This window comes from Vombatus ursinus, unplaced genomic scaffold (genome assembly GCF_900497805.2).
Source record: "Vombatus ursinus unplaced genomic scaffold, bare-nosed wombat genome assembly UNPS02014813.1, whole genome shotgun sequence".
Taxonomy (NCBI): Eukaryota; Metazoa; Chordata; class Mammalia; order Diprotodontia; family Vombatidae; genus Vombatus; species Vombatus ursinus.
Genome location: NW_020954591.1, coordinates 20,170,077 through 20,193,604, shown reverse-complemented (window position 1 = coordinate 20,193,604; position 23,528 = coordinate 20,170,077). Strand labels below are relative to the sequence as shown.

At 37.5% G+C, this 23,528-nt stretch overlaps 1 protein-coding gene across 1 annotated transcript in view; it reads right to left on the bottom strand.

Annotated features, from left to right (window-relative positions):
* LATS2 (large tumor suppressor kinase 2) overlaps positions 1-23,528 on the bottom strand; it is a 74,248-nt gene that overhangs the window by 50,537 nt on the left and 183 nt on the right. Inside the window, exon 2 of the mRNA XM_027835140.1 lies at positions 5,202-5,764. Within this exon, the coding sequence (XP_027690941.1) occupies positions 5,202-5,531 (330 nt within the window). The 5' untranslated portion in view covers positions 5,532-5,764. The remainder of the gene's footprint in view (positions 1-5,201; positions 5,765-23,528) is intronic.

Below are 23,528 nucleotides of genomic sequence, written 5' to 3'. Positions count from 1 at the left end.
AGGTGAGCCTGGAAGTTGTTTCTTTCAAGATTCAGGTCCAGCATGACCTTCTACATGAGACCTTTCCTGATCCCCTCCACTCCCATGCTAATGTCCTCTCCACTAAATTCACTGTCTATTAATTTCTGTATATAAGTATAAAGGTGCAAGAGTCTGTTAGAACAGAAGCCCTCTGAGCAGCCACGCCTAGGCACAAAGCCCCAGCAGACCATCCAATCTACCTATACCTGAAGTCACTGATAGATTATTTTATCTCTTTAAATTACTAATGCTTAGGATAATAAGGTAACCCCATTTAGGCACTAAGACTATGGCAAAAGAGATTAAAGATGATGAGGAATACTATTATTATACTAATAAGTAATGTCAGAAAATGAGAAAACATTTTGGAATGAGGTATATCGTTGCATAACCAAGACTTGAAAAAGAGGTACCTAAGAATAGTAATAAACAAAATCTCACAAAATAATAAACATTTATATAACTCTTCAAAACCTACAAAGCTATTAATATAGAATCATAGAATTAGAGCAAAAAGGGACCTTAGGGAATGCCTATTTTGCCTCCTTATTTTACAGATAAAATGGAGGTTAAGTGATTAGGTAAACTGGGTAGTAAGAAGCAAGCCGAAACTCCAAATGCAAACATAATCTTTTCCCTAAGTCATGTCATTATCTCCTTTGATCCACAACAATCCTGTTAAATACAAATGTTATTATTCTTCCCATTTTACAGATGAAGAAATAGGGTTCAGATACTTGGTTGTAGTCTCACTGCTAGTTAAGTGGTAGAGGCAGGATCTGAATCCAAGTCTCTCCTTACTCCAAATCTGGTGCTCTATTATACTTTTCTGCTTCTCCTGAAAGAAAGAGTCCTAAAAATGAACTAGTCTAAGAACATAACATTTGCCTCTCAGAACTAAGAAACGTATAATCATTATGTTCATTTGATTTCATAACTTAATGGTAGGTTGGCTGGTGTGGGGACCTCCTCATTTGTCATAATAAGACGTATTCTCACAGTACTTCAGTTTTCCCTAATAATACCACTCTGGCCATATTATCTCCTAAACTGGTAGCCTGAAGAGGCCAGTGAAGGTGCAGGTGATGTGCACACAGCAGGTATGCTTTGGAAGGGAAGTACAAGTCTGGGATTGAGAATAAAAGTCATGGAAGCCCATAGGTGTAAATGCATACTTCTGCGTTTCCTGGTTGCTGCTATCATCACCAAGGGCAGCACTGATTCTGCCTGGAGTCTCAAACTTCGATTCACTTCTGAGTCTGGGGTTTGAAGGACATAGGGATTATTTGGGACTCACGGGCAAAATTATTCTAGGTCAGGAGTTATTCATCTTTTTTTTGTGTGTCACTGACCCATTTAGGAATCTGGAGAAGCCTTATTAAAATATTGTTTTTGATTTTTAATGATATGTATGTAATACCTCTTCCTGATTCTATTAGAATCAAATAGGCAATGGATGTAAAGTGCATAAAATGTTTTTAAATAATTGAAGGAAAGGCTAAGTTTCAGTTGGAGGGTACAGAAAATAAAGATTCAATTTTCCCCCAAGTTTTTTTCACAGACCCTCTAAAATCTATCCACAGACTCTTAAGTCAATTGATTGCAGATAAACCAGAAGATGCAAAAAAAAAATCCAGCTAAGCCAAAGACCATGAGTTTATTACAATTCCTGAAGTATTTAATTTTACACATTATTAAGAAGTTTTGGTGGCAGAGTGTGTAAAAGGGAGAACTAAGTCCAGTGGTTATACAGCACTTGGCTAAATAATTTCCATTTTTGTTATACCCTACTTGTTCTTTTTCATTTTGAGATTTCTTGATGATGATATACAGAGTGAGACAATGGGGTCACTGGGGACTCTCTTTAACCCTATCTTTCTAGTTTTGGTGCTCCCTGGGTTTAAGGAAGATAATTTTTCTTCCTGAACTTTCAGGTTAGAAAATTCAAAAGAATTCCTTCCCTTTTCTTAACAGACAAATCATCTTAACTTCTCCAGTTCTGTGTAAGTCAGCTGTCTTCAAGAAGCACTTCATTTTCAGTCTACTAGCCTAACCAAAACCATGTTACATAGTACATGCTGAACTTGCAATCTGTAATGTGCAATTTGTAACGTAACTAGCTGGTAAATGAATTATAAAAGTATTAGTTCCAGAAAAATGTGAACATTCTTCATACTACAATTTCAGCATAATCAAATTAGTGGTTCTTAAAAGACGGCCAAAAGGAAAAAGAAAAGACTCAAAGCCTTATTTCTTTCTTTAAAAAAACAAGAGTGATCTGTGACAAAGAAAAAAATATATGCAAGAATCCTGGAACGAAATGAAAAATAAGGAGATAAGCTAAAGCTGAGACCAAAACTTTCATTACAGGCCAATAAAAGATAATCAAACTGATACTTGGAAATGCATTACACTCAAGCCAGAAAACTTATCTTTTCAACTCCTTGAAAAAACATCAAACTTTGCATTAGAAGGAAAGCTTTCTTCAAGGAATAAAATTATTGGCACAGAGGTCATTTTTTCCCCTCTAGAGTATTTATGTAGTTCCTCAGTAATTGGACTATGAAGTTTAATTCACAGACTCATTATATAGAACATATAAGCACAGGAGGAAAAGGGCAGAGGACTTAAGTCTCCACTTATTTCAAGGAAAAATAAATACAATTGACAGAGAATGATGCACTTTGAATCAAGCTCAGTTGAAATAATATGGCAAAAGCAACATTTTGGTACAAACTTCAACAGAGCCAAATCAAAATAAAGCTCTATGCCTACTAGATTATGGGAAAAGAGTTTAAATTTTTTCCCATCATGACGAAGAAAGGGAATAAGGCTCAAAGCAGATGGAAGGGAAGAGGGAGAAAAGATGGAAGACGTGTGCAGATACAATTGGGTTCTCTTTTAAGTGTCCTATTTGAATTACAATGATACCCAGCTCTACCCAGCAAAAGGAGACAAAAACTAGAGGTGTTCAATCACTTTTTCTCATCTCTCATTGTTTGGGTTTATACAATATCTTTTTTCCCAGAGTGCTTTTTAAAAAACCTTTAAAGATAAAGGTAGGTTCCCTCCACATCCAGACACAAGTCAAATTTTGCTAGGATGTCTGAGGTGGGTGGTATGGGTGGAGGTACAGCTGTTTTGAGTTACAAAGCAATGCTATACAATAAATTTACTTTAGATATAATTTTTCAGAGGCATTAAGTATGGTAAACAGGTCCCTTTGTACTGGCAATTAAAATAAGTGTACTTTTGTTGGTTAGAACTTTACTGGAATGCCCACCCTAATTAATTTGAAAGCATTGGGATCTTACCCAGTAGAAACAGAAGAGACAGCATCCTCTACATTATATTTTGTAATGCAATTATCACTAATGGATTTTGATACAGTGGGATTCCACCTGTGTTTTGGATCACATGCTTCACTTGCTTCTTTTTAATCACAGCTGAAACACAACTGCACCCAATATGCCATCTCTAATTACCTCTTTTGTTTGCAAGTGATTTACAGGGACAGATTTTAAATTCTGCTGCTGACCTGTAAGTCTCTCCATGATCTCACTCTGATGTTTCTCCAAGATTGCTCCCTCTGTACTTTCAAACCCATCAAGCTTTGTTTGTCAGGGAATAACACTTGGCAGCATATTTAGCTTCATATTTTTGCACTGAGCAAGGTCATGCCTTCTGCTGTCATTTTACACTTATAAAAACCCTCTGCACCACATTATTTATGATTTCATGCTTTGTAAAACACTTTCTATACAACAATGCGTGCCATAAAATACTTGGTCCTGTGCACAGCCTCAGCATCTTGATGAAGAAGGCACTGAAAAAGCAGGCATAGTGTCACAAACACACTACAAAACCCAGCAAAATTAAAATTCTGTAACCAAGAAAGGCAGTGCAGACAGCAGATAGAGATCCTGACTCCAAGTCAGAAAGACCTGCATTCAAGTCTACCTGTGCGATGCAAGGAATATCACCTATCCTTTCAGTGCCTCCAGACAGCTGTTTGAAACAATAAATTGCTGAGGAGGTGCTGTCCGCATTAATTTTCTAACTGGAGGTTTTCTATGCCAATGAAATCACAGTTCTGGCCCAAACTAAGTTATATGTTAACTGAAAGGCAACAAAGTCTTTCAATACATATTGTGTTCTGAAGAATCTGAATACAGGGGCAGCTAGGTGGCAGAGTGGATAGAGCACTGGCCCTGAAGTCAGGAGGACCTGAGTTCAAATCCGGCCTCAGACCAAACAATTGACACTTACTAGCTGTGTGACCCTGGGCAAGTCACTTAACCTCAACTGCCTAAAGGAAAAAAAAAAAGAATCTGAATATAGTAATGATCTCTATCTTTAATAGTCATGTATGAAATGTCATGAGTATTCACTTTACTTTCATTCCTATATTTTCCAAAAAAACAAACACAAAACTAAAACACTTAAATAACTCTCACTTTTTCTGAAAGTGAAATCTCATTTTTCAAGGCACTTGGTTAGCAAAAGCACCAGCTTGTTCTAGTCCTGAAAGAGCAGCCATGACTAGGATAACAGATGGTACAACAATGGCTTTCAGGAGTCATTCACAAGGAAATAATATTTTTATTAATAAGGACCTACAAATCACATCTAGTTTTACTTTAGACCTACCTGCCTCTCAAAATTAAGAATTTTCTAAATGGCCACATCCCAGTCATATGAAATTACCAAAAAAAAAAAAAAGTACACAAGCCTATTTTATGGATGTACATGGAAGCATGTCTACAGGTTACTTGATTTTTTTTCCTCTCTCTTCTATTTCTTCTTATCCACCCATAGGAACTGACCTCACATCTCCTGTAACAAGGAAATGAGGGAAAGTACACAGTCAGAGAAAGAATATGAACACTAAATCAGTATACATGAGGAGAAAACTGTTTAGCTGGAAGCTTCCTGGCTTCTCAAGTGCACAAAAGATAACAGAACTTTCCAGATGTTGTCTAAAGAGTACTTTCATAGGAAAGAAGACAAATGTATAATATGACTAATTAACAAGAGCAACTATAGAGCCCAGAAATCTTTTCTGTAATGAATGACCAATCTGGATCTCAGAATACACCAACCATTGCTAAAACACCACCTTCACTTCACCCCCAATGCATGACTACTTGATACAACCCAAAGGGAATCCATACACCTACCTGATCACATCCTACTTTGACCAACTCCTGTAACATCTGCCGGTTTACATCCACTGTGCTTGATTCATTAGCAAAAGGTAGCAAAGAATATCTGATCTCCCTCAAAGCTTTTTGATAAGGTCCAAACTTTGGAGTAGGTTTCATCTGCTGCTGCCTTGCTGCATCTTTTACTACAAAGATTTTGGTGTCCAAGGAGGTGTCACTGCCTGGTCCAACGGATAGCCCTTGACCAGAGGACTTGGAAGGCTGTTTTAACCCTTCACGAATCTCTTGCAATCTCTGTCTGCTGTTTCCAGAATAAGTTGTAGCAGGAAAAGTCTTTGGCCTCATTGTTAGTCCAGTTTCCTTTTTAACATAAATACAATCTTCTCAAAGTACTTTATTCCAAAAACAAAACAAAACAAAACAAAACAAACCCCCCCCACAATCTACTGCCAACAGTATCAGTTCCTTGTAAACATACTTTAAAAACAATTTCCTTTTTAATTTTTCTTTTCTTCCATCTTCATAGTTCCTATAGAGAACCTAAAAATTTCTAGAGTCCTCATTTTGCAGATCTATATCTGAAAAAGACAACGAAAAAGAAAAATGTTATTTGCTTTAAAAAACATAATCTTACACGATTTTTTTGAAAAATATTATATTTCATGAAAATCAGTGTGTTTGAAGTTAATAAAATAAAACATGACAAGATATTAACAGCAATTTCTATATCACATTAAAATTTGCAAAGTGCTTTACATATATCATCTCATTTGATCCTCACAACTACCCAGTGTGGTGAGTTATTAATATACCCATTTTACAAATAAGGAAAATGAGGCTGAATTAGTCAATAAACATTTATTAAGTGCCTGTGTGCCACGCACTGTGCTAATTGCTTGGGATACAAAGAAAGTCAAAAGAGAGTCCCTACCCTCAAGAAGCTTACAATCTAATAGGGGAAAACAACATACAAAAGGAAGCAAAAAAAAAAAAAAGGCAGGAAAGGGGGAAAAGAAAGTCCCTCCCCCACCATGGAGGCATGATGAATTAGTTCAGCAGTATAGATAGTAGGAAATGAAGAGAGGCTAACCTGGGCTCCCTCCTTAAATGGAGCTTCTGGGAGTAGAGGTCTCCACCCTCCAAGTGGCTCCAAGGGCAGAGGGTACTGAGGTTAAGCGCTTTAACCAGGGTCACACAGCTAGTAAGCTGTCTCAGGCAGTATTCTAATTAATTCAGATATTCTCGCCTCAGTCAGGTTTTCTAGCCACCTAGTCTACTAGTTTATTACATTAAAATACAATATGCAAACTAAATGGAATACAGTCAATTTTTGGCTTATCTTAAACATATTTGTCAAAGCCAGAAAAAGCACCATTGTAATGCTTAATATTTCAATTGTATTTCACAACTGTGATTTTATCAGTGTGGGTACTCCCTAGTATATGGCAGGATTTACTGTAGTCAAAAATTCCATCACTCTGAAACTAAATCAATGATGAACTTCTCTGAATTAAGCTGGTCCTAAGATACCAGATATTTATGTGAGGTATCCCAAAAATTTTAGCCCAGTTTTAAGTTTATGAAAGCTCAACCTTTCATAAACCATACAATACTTTTTGGACATTCTGTATCTGTATCTGTACATCAATTGTCCCCTAGGTAGGATCTATCAAAGCTGGTGATCCACTGACATTTTATTACAATTTCATTTAAAGTTTATTGGTTTGTTTTGCAGGGTTGTTTATTTGTTTCTGCTTGCCAATAAATCCTGCTTAGTATCTATCTACTCCACTTTCCCTTCTTTCCTGCCCAGGCTCTGCTAATCACTTCTCTCCACTCTGCAAACATCAGTCCTTCATTATTCTAAGAAATGGCTCTTTCAATACTTTGACTCTCCTTTAAAAAAAAAACAAAACACCAATTTTAACCTTTTCCCAAAGTTTTTAAAATCTGAAGAGACTCATGGAATCTTAGACCATCAGAAATGGGCAGAACTACAGAGATCATCTGATCTAACCAACTTAAAAAAAAAACCATATGAGGAAACTACAATCCAGAGAAGTTACAATTTGCTCATGGACACGCTGCTAGGAGATGAACACTGGAGCTAGAACTGGAAATATATTACATCAATATACAATTACATCTAGAAGAGAAGTGCTGAAACAACCTCTATCTTCATGATGTCTGTAGAAATGGGGACATTGGTTATATTCATTGAGAAGAATACAAAGACTATCTAATCACTTTAGCTTTGAAATAAAGGAAATGGTGGATCATGTAAGCAACAAGATGGTGGACTAGACATTTTCTCTGATTCCCCCACAACCTCTCATACCTCTCCAAAAAAGAAGTTATACACCAAAAATGAAATAAGGGAAATAATACAGAACCAGGTATTAGTTAGTATGACATCTAAAAAAAATAGGATCCTGACTCTCCTTGTTATCCAGCTTACAAAATAATTTACTGAGGCAACTTGATATACTAGAAAGAATATTGGACTGATGACAAAAGACCTAGGTTCATCCCCCAGAACTTCCACTCATTAGCTAATTATGACCTCAGCTGGGAACTTAACCTGAACCTCAATTTTCTCATCTCTAAGATGGGGACAATATTTGTCCTGTATGCTTTACAGGGTCTTTGTGAGGATCAAATGAAGACATTTGTGAAGTATCTCATAATATACACGAAATAAGTGTCAGATGTTATTTTTACTATTTAAAAAAATAAAAATATTGGTTAACTACAAGGCCATTTTCTCTCAACTGTCTGTGTTTTTAATTTAATGGGATTTTTTGGGGGGTTATTCCAAAATGAACTTTTGCTTCCTTGCCACTGTCCAATAGTTGCATTTTATGACCCCTTTTTTTTCTGAGGGCAGATACCTAGATCAGTTTTTAGATTCTTATTTTCTTCAACTTAATTAATAGAACTTATTATTATGGTAACACAGTAACCAGAGTAAAGGAAAGAGTATTATACTGAGAGCCAGAAAGTGTGGGTTGGAATCCTGGCTCTGTCACCCACTTACCTGTGTGACCCCTTAGCACAGTGCCTGGCATATAATTCCAGGTCCCAGAAAAGAAGATCAAATGAAATGATTAAGATGACCTCCCTCTAAGGTCCCTTTCAGACAGCTAGGTGGGGTAGTGGATAGAATACAGACTTTGAGTCAGGAAGACTCATCTTCCTGAGTTCAGATCTGGCTTCAGACACTTAATAGCTATGTAACCCTGGGTAAGTCATGTAACCTCTGTCTCAGTTTCTTCCTCTGTAAAATGGGGATAATAATAGCACCTACCTCCCAGGGTTGTTGTGAGGATCAAATGAAATAACAATTGTAAAATGCTTAACACAGTACCTGGCACGTAGTAAGTAGTATATAAATCTTAGATATCATTTCTTACACCACTGTAATATTCCATCCCATTAATGTATAACAATTTGTTTCTGTCACATTTAGGTATCACAATTTGTTTAGTCATTTCTTAATCAATGAGCATCTAATTTGATTCCAGATCTTTGCTACTGCAAACATTTTTAGTGTATATGGAACTTTTCCTTTTTATTACCAAGTTAAATTCTTTAAAAAAAACCAATAAATCCACAATATTTTATTGTCTATGACTCAATTACATGACTGTAAAGATGTAGTCTGATACAAAATATTTCTTTACAAAGTCTGACTGTTCTTTTTTCTTTTAGTCATACACAAAGATTAATCATATTAAGATGTGTAAAAAAGAGACAGTTGTTCCATACAGTGGAGAGAGCCCTGGACCTGGAGCAGGGTGGACCTAAATTCAAATCCCACCTCACACATTTATTGGCTGTGTGACCCTGGGAAGTCACTTAACCTTTATCTGCCTAAGTTCCCTCATAGGTAAAATAGGGGATAATATAGTACCTACCTCCCAGAGGTAAAGCACTAATTAAATGCTAGCTAAGAAGACAAAATCCTGCAGTTGCAAATGCCTTTTAACAATTTGAGCAGAGAGATAGAAAGGATAGACCTTAATCTTTCTTATTCTTTTAGAATTTTCTCCTCTAAGATAGCATGGAAAATTGATTCTTTAACACTGAATCACTTCCCAAATGGATTTCTTCTAAATGTATTTAGTCAGATCCAGCTGCTCTTCATCTGCTTAAGTATGACAGTTACTCCCTGACTTGGTACATGAGGTAATGAGGTGGTAGAGTCCAAATATGGTGATTCCATTGTTGTCACCAAAGAAAACAATTCACTATAAAAACATCAGTAAATCTGTCCCATTTCTCATCTGCTGGTTGTCCTCCAAAAATCTGGAGACAGGACCTGAACTTTCTCATGATACAACAGTTGCCTTAGACTCAAATAGAAAGAGATCACTACTAGCTGCCTGTTGACTTAGAAAACCACAAATTAACATTATCTATGTTGTACTGTAATTTTATTTATTTTGTTAAACATTTCCCAATTACATTTTAATATGGTTCAGCTGCCCTAGGGAGTTTTTCAGGCAGCATATACCTCTGTTACAGCATCACATCTGGGTACTGCATCAGGCTTTCAGTGACTACAAACTGCTCCCTGTAACAAAGGTCCATCTTTTTAGCACCAATGTCCTCTTGGTGTTGCTATTTTGTTGTGAACTATGGCACATCTTGATCTCTGAAGAAGCAGAATTACAAATTATTCAGAGGACAAGAGAAAGGAGCATAATAAGTATAAGTTGGATCCATGTCACCAGTGGAAGTTTCCTCCTACTAAGTACTAGGATGCATATGAACTGATCCGGTGATATACTGCAAATGAGAGACAACAGACAGCCAAGCACTACCTAGTTAGAATAATTAAAAACAGAAGTAGGGGCTCCTTTGGGTGGGTGCTCACTGTATGGAGGATGTATAGGAAGATAAAGACAAGAATCTCAGAATAAAAAAGTGTAGAGAGGTTGCAATATGCATCAATGGAGGGAGTCTAACACTGATGAAATCACAGATCCGCCAAAGTGTCAAATAAAAGTCCTAGAACTTGGGTTTAAAAACTCAATGGCATGAAATAGAACCTAGTGGCATCACAATGTAATAAAGTTTACAAAACTGTGTAATTCTATGGCTAACAATGAGTATAGAGCCACACTATACTATAATAAATTCTAACTGGATCAATGACCTAAATTTTTTTTTTAAACCTAATTCAATTCAAAGAGTACTCAACATAACAGGTGCCTATTATATGTGAGGCACTGTTGGGAAAAGAATACAGCCCTCAGCTTTCACGGAGCTTATATTCTATTGGTGGAAAACTAGAAGAAAAAGAAATAAGCAATTTGCCTCAATTTACCAAAAAGAAGAATATTCTAATAAAAAATAGATGAGGTTATTGGAGGCAAAAGCAATGAATTTGTTTATAAAAAGAGGAAGGGATTCAGCACAACAAAAGAAGAAATAGGCATGTTTGGATCCTAGCTCAACCAATGATTCAACTGGTGGCCAAGTCACCTATAACCCTTCTCAAACTTAGTATCCTCATCAATAAATTGAGGGCTTTAAACTAGATACCCTCTAGGGTCTCTTTAAACTCTAAATCTCTGATTTCTAAAATAATGAATAGATTTGGGGAAATATTCATGGTAAATAGATCAGACATATCAGTCTACAAAGAAATTACAAGAGGAATAAACACTCCCCAGGGGAGATGAAAAGACAATTTTTGAAGTAGTAAACACAATTTCTAATAACCACATAAAAGGATACCAAACTCCCTAAAGATAAGAGAACTACAAGTCAAGATAACCTTAAGATACCATCTTTTACCCACTAAATTGGCAAAATAACAAAAAAGATAAATTTCAAGTTGGTAGGGCTGTGGAGAAACAGGTACCCTCACATGTTGGAGGGGCTGTAGAGTGATACAAACATTTTGAAGGTCAATATAGAAATATGTCCCAAAATGATTATAACATTTAACTTCATAATTCCAAGGACTTTATTCCAAAGATAGCATGGAAAAGAAAAAAAGGATCTATCTGTACAAAAGTATTCAGAGCTACACTATTTATAGTAATAAAAGAAGAAGAAAAAAAAACCTGGAGACTGTCTAGGTTCAATGACTGAAGAATAGCTGAATAAAATTAGGATGTATTACAGTACCATAAAGCACTAACTTTGAAGAAAACAAGGAAATAAGGAAAGATACAAAGTGCTACATAGTAAATCAGCAAAATCAAAATGGTCTATATGTCAACTATAAGTATATTAAAAAAAGAAAAAACCAAAGTGACAATGAGCAATTAAACTGCTTCTGTTTTTCTGTTATTTTATTGTCAATTTGTTTGATTCTATTTTATTTGAAATGTACAGTGTAATAAGTTAAAGTTTCATCCCTTATTCTGCATGCTTCTTTGTTTTTATTCATGACTATTAAGTTTATGATTCTGTAAGTATGATGAATCAATTGGCTAAGTTCAGGATGGAGGAGCTGTAGTTACAGGATGGGAAAGATTAGAAATGCACTGAATTTGAGGGCAAAGGCTCTAGGTTCAAATCCAGACACTACTACATTCCCTGAATGAACTTGGAAAAATCATTTAACCTCTTTTGAGGGCCTCAGTTTCCTCCCTTTGTAATATGAAGAAAAAGGACTGACATCCCAGGTCTCTAGATCCTATACACCAAACAAAACACTGCAGGTCAATGTGAGTCAACAGCATGGCAATCTTGGGCAGCATGAACAGCAACAGTATCCATGAGGAAGGTTAAAATCCCCACTACACTCTGGCCAAATTTAGACCAACTGAAGGCACCATACTGTAAAAGGGACACCAATGAGCTGACCAGGATGATGGTGAGAATCCAAACGATGACAGACAAGAATCATTTTTGTTTTGGTTTTCATTGCTGTTGTGTTTGAATGGAGGGAGATCTCTGTCTTGAAGAAGAGAGTAGGGGGAAGTTGGGGGGAGGTACATGTTAGTACTTTTCAGATATTTAAAGGAAGATTGGACTTGTGCTTTGCCCCAGAGTACAGAACTAAGAGAAATGGGCAGGACTTACAGGAAGGCTTGAGGCAAGTAAAAACTTTCTAACTGTCCCAAAGTGGAATGGCCTACCTATGGGATTAGGTCAGGGGTGAGGAACCTGGGCCCTCAAAGCTACATGTGGCCCTCTAGATCCTCAAGTGTGGCCCCTTGACTGAATCCAAATTTCACAGTACAAATATATAGAATAAATGTGTTCTGTGAAGTTTGGAGTCAGTCAAATAGCTGCACTTGAGGACCTAGAGGGCCACATGTGACCTTGAGGCCACAGGGTCCCCACCTCTGGACTAGGTGGGTAAGTTCTCCATCATTTGAGGTTTTCAAGGGAAGGCTGGATAACTATTTGTTGGGGATATTTTTAAAAAGAAGTCCTATTCAGGTTAGAGATGAGGGACCTCTAAGGTCCTTAACTATTGAGATTCTGTAAAATGAAAAGGAGCTACCTGTCTACTTTCCCATCTCCCTCTGATGGCCTGGAAATTTAAAGACCTTTCCTAGGATGGAAGATCAACATACAGGTGAGTGACTCTCTCAATCTATTCATTTAGCCACAATTTCACTCACTGGATTCATAGGCTTAGAGTTGCAAGATCCTTACAGATCAAGTCCAGCCCCTCATTTTACAGATGAGGAAACTGAGGTCCAGAGAGGTCAAATAGTCCTTGAGCTGGTAAGTGTAAGAGGTGGGATTTGAACATAGGTCTCCCTGACTCCAAGTCTAGTGCTTCATTATTCTGCACCACCTCTCTTGAACTGAGAAAACTCCAGATGGAATGGAAAGTTATTTTGATTTTTCTGGCCCACCTAGCATTTCCTAAAAATATTTCAAAGAAGTCTGAAGTTATAAGAGTTTATGCCTTAGAAGCAGCTAGGTAGTACAGTAGATAGAGCACCAGCCCTGGAGTCAGGAAGATCTGAGTTCAAATTCGGCCTCAGACACTTGACACTTACTAGATGTGTGATCCTGAGCAAGTCACTTAACCCCAACAGCCTCACAAAAATAACAAAAAAAGAGTTTATGCTTTAAGCCACTGTTGTGGCTGGTACTTTTGCTTCTTTTCAGAGAGCATTAATTTAGGAATGTAATCTTCTTTCTTTTTCAGTCACATGGGAATAGGATGAAGGGAAATATCAAGGTTCTTGGGACCTAGCTGATTTAGAGGCTTGAAAGGTAAATTAAGGCTGCCCTTTTAATTAAGCTTAATAGTTCTAAAGGGAAGTTGCTGAAATCTGTTTTTGCCAAGCCAACCTGAAGTCCCCAGTGACGGTGCAAATTCAGAATGAGTGTAAGACAGTAAGTACCTACTGTGGGGTAAAGACCACCTAGTTTAAGCTCTACCACTTCTTACTGTCCATGCAACTTTGGACAAGTCATTTAATCCCTCTTTATTTTCATTTATAAAATGGGGAAAATAATACCTACCTTGTCATCCTTCACAGGGCAATTTGTGAGGTACAAATGAGAAACACATGAAAACACTTTAAAAATTATTAAACACTATGAAAATATAAGCTATCACTGTTAACTTCCTGGCTTTCCTCAAGTCCCAGCTAAAATCCCGCCTTCCACAGGAAGCCTTTCCCAATCTCTCCTAGTTCTAGTGCCTTCTTTCTGTTGATTATTTTCCTATTTATCCCATGTATAGCCTATCCGTACTTATTTGTTTGCAGGTTGTCTCCACTAATAAACTATGAGTTCCTCAGAGAGCAGGCGCTGCCAATTGCCTTTCTTTGTATCTACAGAGCTTAACACTGTGCCTGGCACATAGTAGATACTTAGTAAATGCTTACTGACTGACTAATTGGCTGAGATATGAATTGATCGATCTATTCTGGAAAGTAACTTGGAATTAATTAGGCAAAGAAAGTTTTTGATAATTAAAAATTTTTTTAATGTAAGGTATTATATTTTTACACATGTGCATGCTAAATCCTCTAGGAGGATGCAAGCTCCTTGAGGATAAGGGTTGTTTCCTTTTTTTTTTTCCCCCCGCATTTACATCTCCCTTGCTTAGAATGTACCAGGCAATTAATGCTTGTTGATTGATTGATTAAGCATCTAGATAAATTAGAAAGAAATAATCCCAATCAAGTCTAGAGATAAGACCAGGGTTAAATTAATCCATGACTCATAATGATAAATTAATGACCAGTGAAAATGGTACCAAATTACATATAAGTGATTCTTTAAAAGCTTACTACAGATTATCCTCTTTAAATTCAGTGATTGAATACTTTTAAAATGTGGTCTTTTTTTTTTTTTGCTTTAAACACAGAAATAGAAACTAAAAATTGAGAAAGAAAAATAGCCTTTGAGAGGCAGAGATAAGTCTGACAAAACTTGCCTCTGGCACAAACTTTACTGTCCAACCATAGGGTTATGACAAAGGTGCTTGGTAGCAACATACCCAAATTGTGGAGTTCATCCTTTTTTTAGGGAAAATATACTTTCTTAAACTTGAAACTATAAACTTAATCAATACAGTGAAGCCCATAACATCACTTGGTTATTAAAAAAACAAGTCTCATACAGAATTATAGACAAAAGTAAGATATCCAGTCATCAGTCACGTGCAGGTATTTAATTTTGTTAGTACAGTTGTTTCTTTAGAAAGAATTACGAAAATCAGAAAGGAAACAATGGGTAGCACGGTAGTAATGGCATGGTAAAATAACTCTACTCCAAAATCTATGGCTAAACCATGAAGACACAGAACTGTAATATTAAATATACAAGTCTCAATGCCCACCTTCACCAATCAACACTTGGAAATCCTATAAAGCGGGATTATTTCACAATAAAGTGTCCCCAAAAGATAGGTTGGAGTTTTGCAGCAGAATCTTTGAATGTAACAAAAAAAAATTCCATTTATGAAAATTAACCAGTGCAGGTAGGAGTCACACAACATTCATGCGTTGATGTATATATTTATACATGGGCTAAGTGTTGAGTGAATTTGCCCTAAACAGATTCCAAAATTCTTGGCTCTCTGTTAAAACCTTTCTCCAACTTGGAGGGTGGAGGAATGAGGTGCCACACACTGTTTTAGCTTGCCTGACCTCCTTTCACCATAATCTTGTAGGAAATGTACGTAATATGAACTAAAAAACACCACAGGTATTCTTCGTTTTTCAGGAAAAACCCTGAATATGTTTAAAAACAGCTAAGTGAAAAACAACTGTTTTTTAAAATAGTAAGCTGCACTCATGCCTGCCTGCCTGCTTGGAAAGGACACAAATTTCTTTGGTTTCATAAAGAAGAGAGAATATTTTCTCAGATACAAACTTTGTGTGCTAAACTTTTGGCTTGGAGACAACTTATTTAATGTCCAAATTACAAACTCTTGAAAGGATTTACAGCAGGAATGCAATAAGTCAGACTAGGATTAGTGACTAAAAACAAGACATTCTGACACACTTTATCATCTTAATAAATAAGGTTAAGGATGAAAAAATTTTTCCAAAAGGAATTTTCAAAACTTTACCCTTTCCAAAGCATTTGGAATATGTACTTTTTTTTAAGTGGGTGCTGGGCTATCAAGGAAAGAACATAATCAAAACCACTGGCCATTTAAGTGGAATAATTCTAAATTTTTACATTTCTCTGGATGCCATCACCAATCAGTTTAAAACATACTTAAAGGGCAACTGCAAGACACCAAAGGTTATAAAGTATGAAACTGCTCACTAGAAATGAAAATCATTTTCCACTTCTGAGCCCAGACATAAATGGCAAACTATCTACCCAAGAATATAAATTTTTGTTCTTGGTCCCAAGAACTTAATGCATCTGCAGTATTTTAAGTATGCTCTCTAACTTGAGTTTATCAAAACTCACTCCCAATCTTTGATCCAATGGGTCAGAGTTTTAAAATTTTTTTCTTAAATACACAGCAACCAAAATGCCCAATGCACCAAACAAAGAAGCATGTATTAAATATCTACTTACTATGACACTATGCAAGATGACTGGGGAAACAAATACAAGGAATCAAACAGTCCCTACTCTCAAAACACTTTAAAAATAAATTCAAAACTATTTATCAAGCCTCAATGTGGCATGGCATTATAATAGCCATTAAGTTATTTGATATAACTCAAGTAAGAAACGGGTCAAAGAAACTCACAATCTAAGTGGAAAACTAAAACAGAATATATCAACCTCTATTAAAAGCCTCTTCTGATGACTAACTGTGACATGGAAGGTACCCCTGAGTCCATCTCAGAGGCTAATAAACCAATAAACATATATTCCTGTTAGGTTCCACAAAGATGAGAAAAGGCTACAACTGCCATCCCTTCAAGGGACTGTTCTCCAACAATCTAAACACAGGAGAGGCTCCACACCAAAAAAGGTGGCTACCAGGTAATGAATTTTTTTCAACTGTGGCAACTCATGAAACTCATCCCAAGGAATAGAGGAGTTGTGGTCTGAGAAAGTAAATGGTGTACCCGCAGTGATCAAAACAGGTTATTTTCAAATACTGAAATAGCTATATATGTCTATCATATTTTTACCCAAATATCCATAATGACATGTAAATACAATATAACCTTATTACACCTCCGTCCTTGGAATTTGAGTTATGGGATCATGGTATAGATGGAATTCCCATAGCATATATATGCATTAAATATGTATGTGTATGTGTGTGTGTATCATAATTGGGCTCTTTAGGTATTGTTGGTGTAAAATCACCTGAAAACCTGAGCATGGATCATTCAATTAATTTATTTAACTTGACTATACCTGTTTGTTACAAGGGTAGTTTATGAGGGTCAGGTATGTGACAGAAGGGGACAGTCACTGGGAAATCACAGTGATGTTTTTAAAAAAGAAAAAAGAATAAAAAAGTATTTAAAACAATGACAGATTTTTCCTAATGCTTAATAGTATATAGATCATATTCAGATTATTTAAGAAGGGCTTCTTGGAAAAGGTATGCTTTCAATACTGTTTTAAAAGCCATAAGCTTGGTTGAATAAGTTCGTAGGCTATTTCAAGGATACAAAACTTCCTGTGAAAGACTAAGATGTAGGAAAGAAAGGTGAACAGGCAAGGATGATGAGGTAATTTCTCTCACTGAAAAAGACTGGCCTGTTAAAAAGTAAAGTCCATAAAGTAGGATGCAGTCACTCAGTGAAGGACCTTGGGATAATCAGTCTGTAGTAATGCCTTTTAAAACAAAAAGATTCCTCCCTATCCTATATCCTGCAAACTAACCAAGAAGACAAAAAAGAACTGCAGCCACGGATGAAGAGGTCAGTGGAAAGACAGGAAAACTAATGCACTGTGGTGGAACTCTGAATTGGTTAACAAAAGTTCTGGCTATCAATTTGAAATCATACAGGAAAAGTGCCTCAATTGCCCATTCCTCCCAACCCGAGGTCAAAAATGGAAGCAAAGGGTCCAAGTAAACCTAAATATTCTTAGTAGCACTCTTTGTGGCACAAAGGTCTGGAAACAAAATGGGTATACATTAACCAGGAAATGGCTGTACACAAATGTAAAGGACCATAAAGTCTTGTGGAATAAGAAATGATGAATACAAGGAATTCAGAGAAACATGCAAGAAAATATGTATGAATTGATACCGAGTAATGTAAGAGCTAAGAATCAGAACATGTCTCTGTAGGAAAAGATCATTAAAACAAAACCAAACTCTGAGTAACTGAAAAACCAATGATAATCAGGAGAGGATAGATAAGGAGAAGTCCCTGTCCTTCCTCACAGTAGAGAGGCATGGGATTACTAGGGTAAAACGCCATACACATTTTAGAGGCTTTTGCTTAATTATTTTTCTTTATAACAAAGAAGGGTTGAAATATGAAAGGGTCAAAAGAAGCAGCATTTCCAGAAAGTACCATAATGTAAAAATTACATGCATCAATAAGCCTTAAAAAAATTTTTTTTTCCAAAGTTTAGGAGGAGGCAAAGAGCCGATATTCAAACAGAGGTGTGGTTCCATTATTTTGCCATCTAACTCTTGATGTTTCATTTCATCCAAGTGCCCACTATTCAGCCAATGACTTTAATTCTGAAATTTGTGTAATATTAGGGCCATCATTGGACAGTTCCCTTGTATGCCTATCTAGTTCTTGAGTATCAGTTAAGTGATTTGCATACCCGAAGATTTTTAGTGTAAGAGTCATAAAAATAATTGCATTTGCTAAACACGCCTGTTTTTATGTCTTCCCATAAATAACAGTTTTGACATGCTATATTATATGTACCAATTACTGGTAAATAAAGGATTATAAGTTAGTTAATTCTTTTTTCCCCCACTTTTTAATAAAATTTATTTCAACATAACTATGCTTAGGGAAATACACTCATTAACTTTACACTGCAATTTGGACCTAAACATGGTTTAGGTTTAAAAAAAACAAAACAAAACAGGATTTGCAATCTGGTTTATTTTTCATCTATTACAAGGTAGTTAATTCTAAAAAGCAACTGCCACAAGAAAGTTCAGCTGTGCTGGCTTGTTTTGAGTACTACTGGTAGGGAGCACATACTAAAGTTTTATACTTCAAACTTTTTTTGTTGTTGTTTTTTTTGTTTTGTTTTTTTTAGCAAGGCGATGGGGTTAAGTGACTTGCCCAGGGTCACACAGCTAGTAAGTGTTATGTGTCTGAGGCCGGATTTGAACTCAGGTCCTCCTGAATCCAGGGCTGGTGCTCTATCCACTGTGCCGCCTAGCTGCCCCTACTTCAAACTTTCGATGTGTTTTTGAGTTCACTGGTATGGATATTCTCTCCTATGCAAGCAGTTAGATGGAGCACCATATTGTGCACTTGGTTTGGATCCAGGAAGCCTTGAGTTCAAATTTCTCCTCAGTTGATTAGCTGTGTGACCTTGGGTAAGTCATTTAACTTTAATTTCCTCAACTGTAAAAAGGAGAATAATGATAACACTTAAATCCCAAGGTTGTTAGGGTCAAATGAGATAATATTTGTAAAGCAATTAATTAGCACCATACCTGGCACATAGTAGGTGATTAATAAATGTTTCTTTCCTTCCACTGATGTAGATTACAACTGTTCCCTGCCTTGGGAGCAATCTTCAAGAGAAGAAAGCCTCAAAGAAAAAGCAAAAACATCATCTTGTCTTGAGCCTCCTCATATTTTCAAGGGTTAGTCTAAAGGAGGCAATTTGTTGCTCAGTTCCTACTTGAACCCTTTCCAATTGTGTAGGAACTGCCAGAGTTTGTACCCCCTTAGCATAGTCTTAAAGAGAAAAGCAATATGGCATAATGGTATAAAGAGCAGCTAGGTGGCACAGTGGATAGAGTACCTGGCCTGGAGTCAGGAAAATCTGAGGTCAAATCTGGCCTCAGACATTTACTAGCTATGTGACCCTGTTTAAGTGACCAAGTCACTTAACCCTGTTTTCTTCAGTTTCCTCATTTGTAAAATGAACTGGAGAAGGAAATGGCAAATTACCCCAGTACCTTTACCAAGAAAAGCTCAAATGAGGTCACAAAGAATCAGACACAACTGAACGCTACAGTGGTACAACAAGCACTGGCTTTGGAATCGGAAAACCTGGGTTAAAACCCAGGTTCTGCTTCTTACAGGAAGAGACCAAACCATAGATCTAGAACTGGAAGGGAACCCAGATGTCATTTGGTCCTACATCATCATTTAACAGATGAAGAAATAGAGGACCAGAGAGGTTAAGTGATTTACCCAAGGTTGAACAGTATTATATGGGAGGCAGTTTTTGGAATCAGAGGAGCTAAATTCAAACCCTGACTTTAATACTACCTGTGTGACCTTCAGGCAAGTGATTTAATCTTTCTGGGCATCAGTTTCCTCATCTGTAAAATGGGTTATACTGGCCTAGGAAAGAACTTAAGACTCACCTACATGATAGAGAAAGGCTGTAAGAGTAACCCTGAAATGAAAGAGAATATTAAAAAATAAATTTATAACCTTCATTTTAAAATCTTAACCAACGTATTTTCAATATTTTCTTTTTTTTTTGCTTGTGTCCTTGTTTTAACAACACACAAACACACAAAAGCAAGTTAAATAATAACTCCATCTTGTAAAGTATTTTATATGCCTAGCAAAAGATCATTTGACTTCATCCAGGTTGATAGATCACTGAGCAAGATGGGACCTTAAAAAACAACTTAATCTCTCTGTAAAAGCAATACTATGGACAGACAAAGTGGAGATACTTCTCTTTGACAATTTTCAAGAAAGTTAACAGCTGGGAAAAAATGTTGAAAGAATATTACTGTGAAGTTTCATAGTTAAATAATTATAAAATAACTTTTAAAACTGGCTTACATAATGAGATTAGTCTGATTTGTGATAATATTGGAGGGAGAACAGGCCTGGAAGCTAGGAAGACAAAAGTTGAAGCCAGCCTCTGGCTCTTGTAGACTGTGTCACCCTGGGCAAAGCAAATCATTTAACTTTCTCAGTGCCTTGAGAAACTCTCTAGAACTACAAAACTTCAGAGAAGGTGCAGACTTGTCCTGGTAAAAGCAATTTCTTCATGTGAAAGCTTCCTATATCAACTAAATCTCAGGTTTCTCTCTCTCTCTCTCTCTTTTTTTCAAGACAATCTACCTGGTACACCCTAAAGCTCCCTAAACCATTTCTCAACTTATTATGTGTCTGTTATGAACCTATCAACATTTCGGAGATTTCAGAGTTGTCAGATGACATAAGAAACTAAACAGTGCTTTAAATGATAAGACTGCTTTAAATAATAAGATTTTTTACTCTATAAGCTTTGACCTCCCAATGCTCCATAAAGACTTGGTAAAAAAGAGAAAGAAATATGTACTGCTTTAATATCAGCTGAAAACTACTGCAAACCACATAAGGTGGTTTAGATTATATGGTCTCTAAGGTCCCTACTAAGCCCTAAGTTTCTAAGATCCTACTAATTAACCTGAATATTTCCACATCAGTTATTATCTAAGACACAATTTCAAAATTACCTGAGTTTCTGACTTGGACTCTTCTGATTAAATGCTCAGAGAATTAATTTCAAAGGAATACACATATATTCATCAAGCAGAATTCTCTAAGTAACTGGAGCTAATTAGACCAAATTTTATGAGGTCAACTCAAACTGTCATGTAAATTTAAAAGGCCCTTTTCTGAACAGTTCATTTCTGCCGAATTTGGAAGTTCTAATTTAGTGATACATTTGAATTACAATAGGCATTGTGAAACAAACTAAAAAGGTCGGAAGTGGATCATTCCAAGAATGACTGGTTCTCAAGCAGACCTTAGGGAATCCAACCCAGCAGAAGATATTTATCTTAAAATAAAGGCCAAAATCTTCTAGGTACAACCTTTCTGATAGTAAACAGCTAACTACTTTCATCTTTATTTGCTTTGCATTATGCACTAATTTCAAAAATTTTACAATTTGCAATTATTAGAGATCCAAACAGAATTTAGAAATTGAATTCCTGCTTCTTTCTAGCTGTTTTAAAAGTATTCACAAAGATTGTTTCAAAAATAAACAAATTCATGAAAAATTTATTTCTGAAAAGATTTCATTTGAATTTCTACTTATCATATGTATTACTAACATACTCTATATTAATATTATCTTCTCTGGCTTGGTGCTGTTCACAAAGCCCAGGACGCTACATATGTTACAAACGAACACCCTAGTTTGCCCTAAATGTGTTACCCGCCCCCCCCATAATGTAATAGCTATTGCCCTTATCAAAAACCTATTTTCTTCACACAATGTAACTCCTAAAGATACACCCTGATGTTTCCTTACAAAATATCCTGTACACAGAGCTGTTAATAGCATTAGTTTTCACTTCACCGCAGGGAACATATAGGTGGTTATTTACCAGCTCAAGGTCACATGGTGAGTCGGGGCTATTTCCTCCTAGGAGGTTACTCTAACCAACACACCATGCTGTCTCCATACCAACATGACATACAGATGTAGTTTTATTCTGACTCAGTACTACTCCAGTACACAGAAAATTGGGGAAGAATTAAACACTAAAGGCTTTCCAGCCAAATTCTCCGAATTTAGGATAATTTGGTCCCATAGGTTGCATTTTCTCCCAAAGGGAAGTTGCAATTCCTGGTTTCCAAAGACAGGTAATGTAAATGGATAATATGGAAACAAACAAAAAAGTAAAGGCTACACTACGAGCACCTTCCTCGATGGTCCCAGGAAATAAACGCTCCGGGTTAGTGCGAGCGCGTGGCATTAGGAAGTTAAGAAAGTCAAGTCCCAGAAAAGTCAGCTAAGCTAGGACACAGAGAAGACATGTTATGCAACTGCCACCAGAATTACCGCGGCGAAAGTGTTCCTGAAACTTAAGGAGTTTGGTGAAAATAGCGAAACAAACTTATAAAAGAGAAAGGAACAGAGGGAGGGAAACTTACAGAGGAAAAAGCCTGGGAGAGAGCCTGGATTTAGTCCCAAGGGTGTTGAGGCCTGCGTGGGACATCCCGGCCAGTGACGTGCAACTGCCCCCGGGCCGGGTGAGGCCCAACTAAGCCAAGCAGAACCGAGTTGTCAAGAGCCTCAGGGACCACCAGCGCCCCAGCGGAATCAAAGTGTCTAGACTCAAGAGACATTTTGATGGAAAAGCCCAGTTCAACATCCCCGGGTCCTCTCGCTCTCTGCGCCTCTCAGGAATGAGAGAGAGGCATCTCCCCACCCCCCGCCCAGGGAGGACAGTCTCCGGACTCCTCCAGCGGCCAGCTGGGTAGAAAAGAGTAATCCTGCCCTTTCTTCACACACTATAGAAAAGCCATTCCCGGGGACCCACAACAAAGAGGCGCTCCCGGTGCTTCACCGGGCCGCGGCTCCTCCAGCGCCCGGACAAAGTCCCCGCGGCCCGTGCCCTGCCAACTTGTCCCAAACTTAGTTTGCACTGCAGCGAAGGCGGAGGGGACAGCGGAGACGGAATCCTGGGCGCCCCGAGACATCTCTCCATGGGGCGAATTCACCCCCCTCCGGGATGCCCTGGGACCGTCCTCGCCCCGACCCGACACCGAGTCGGGTGGAAGCGATCTCCCTCAAGTGGGAAGCAGCTGGGGCGGACGAGGGCAGAACTTCCCTTCGGTCCCTCAATCCTCCGCCCCAGAGTGACGGCCGCCGCTGCCCTTGGCTGGAGCCGGCCCCACGCGGCGGAGCGTTGCCTACGGACCGTCCAGAACCTCCCGGGGCGGAGGTGGGGGACTGGAAGGAGGAGCAGAGGGAGTACCCTGAGCTCGGCCGCCCCGGGACAAACTTTCCATAACTGCACCCCCCTACACACACACACACACACACACACACACACACACACACACACACACA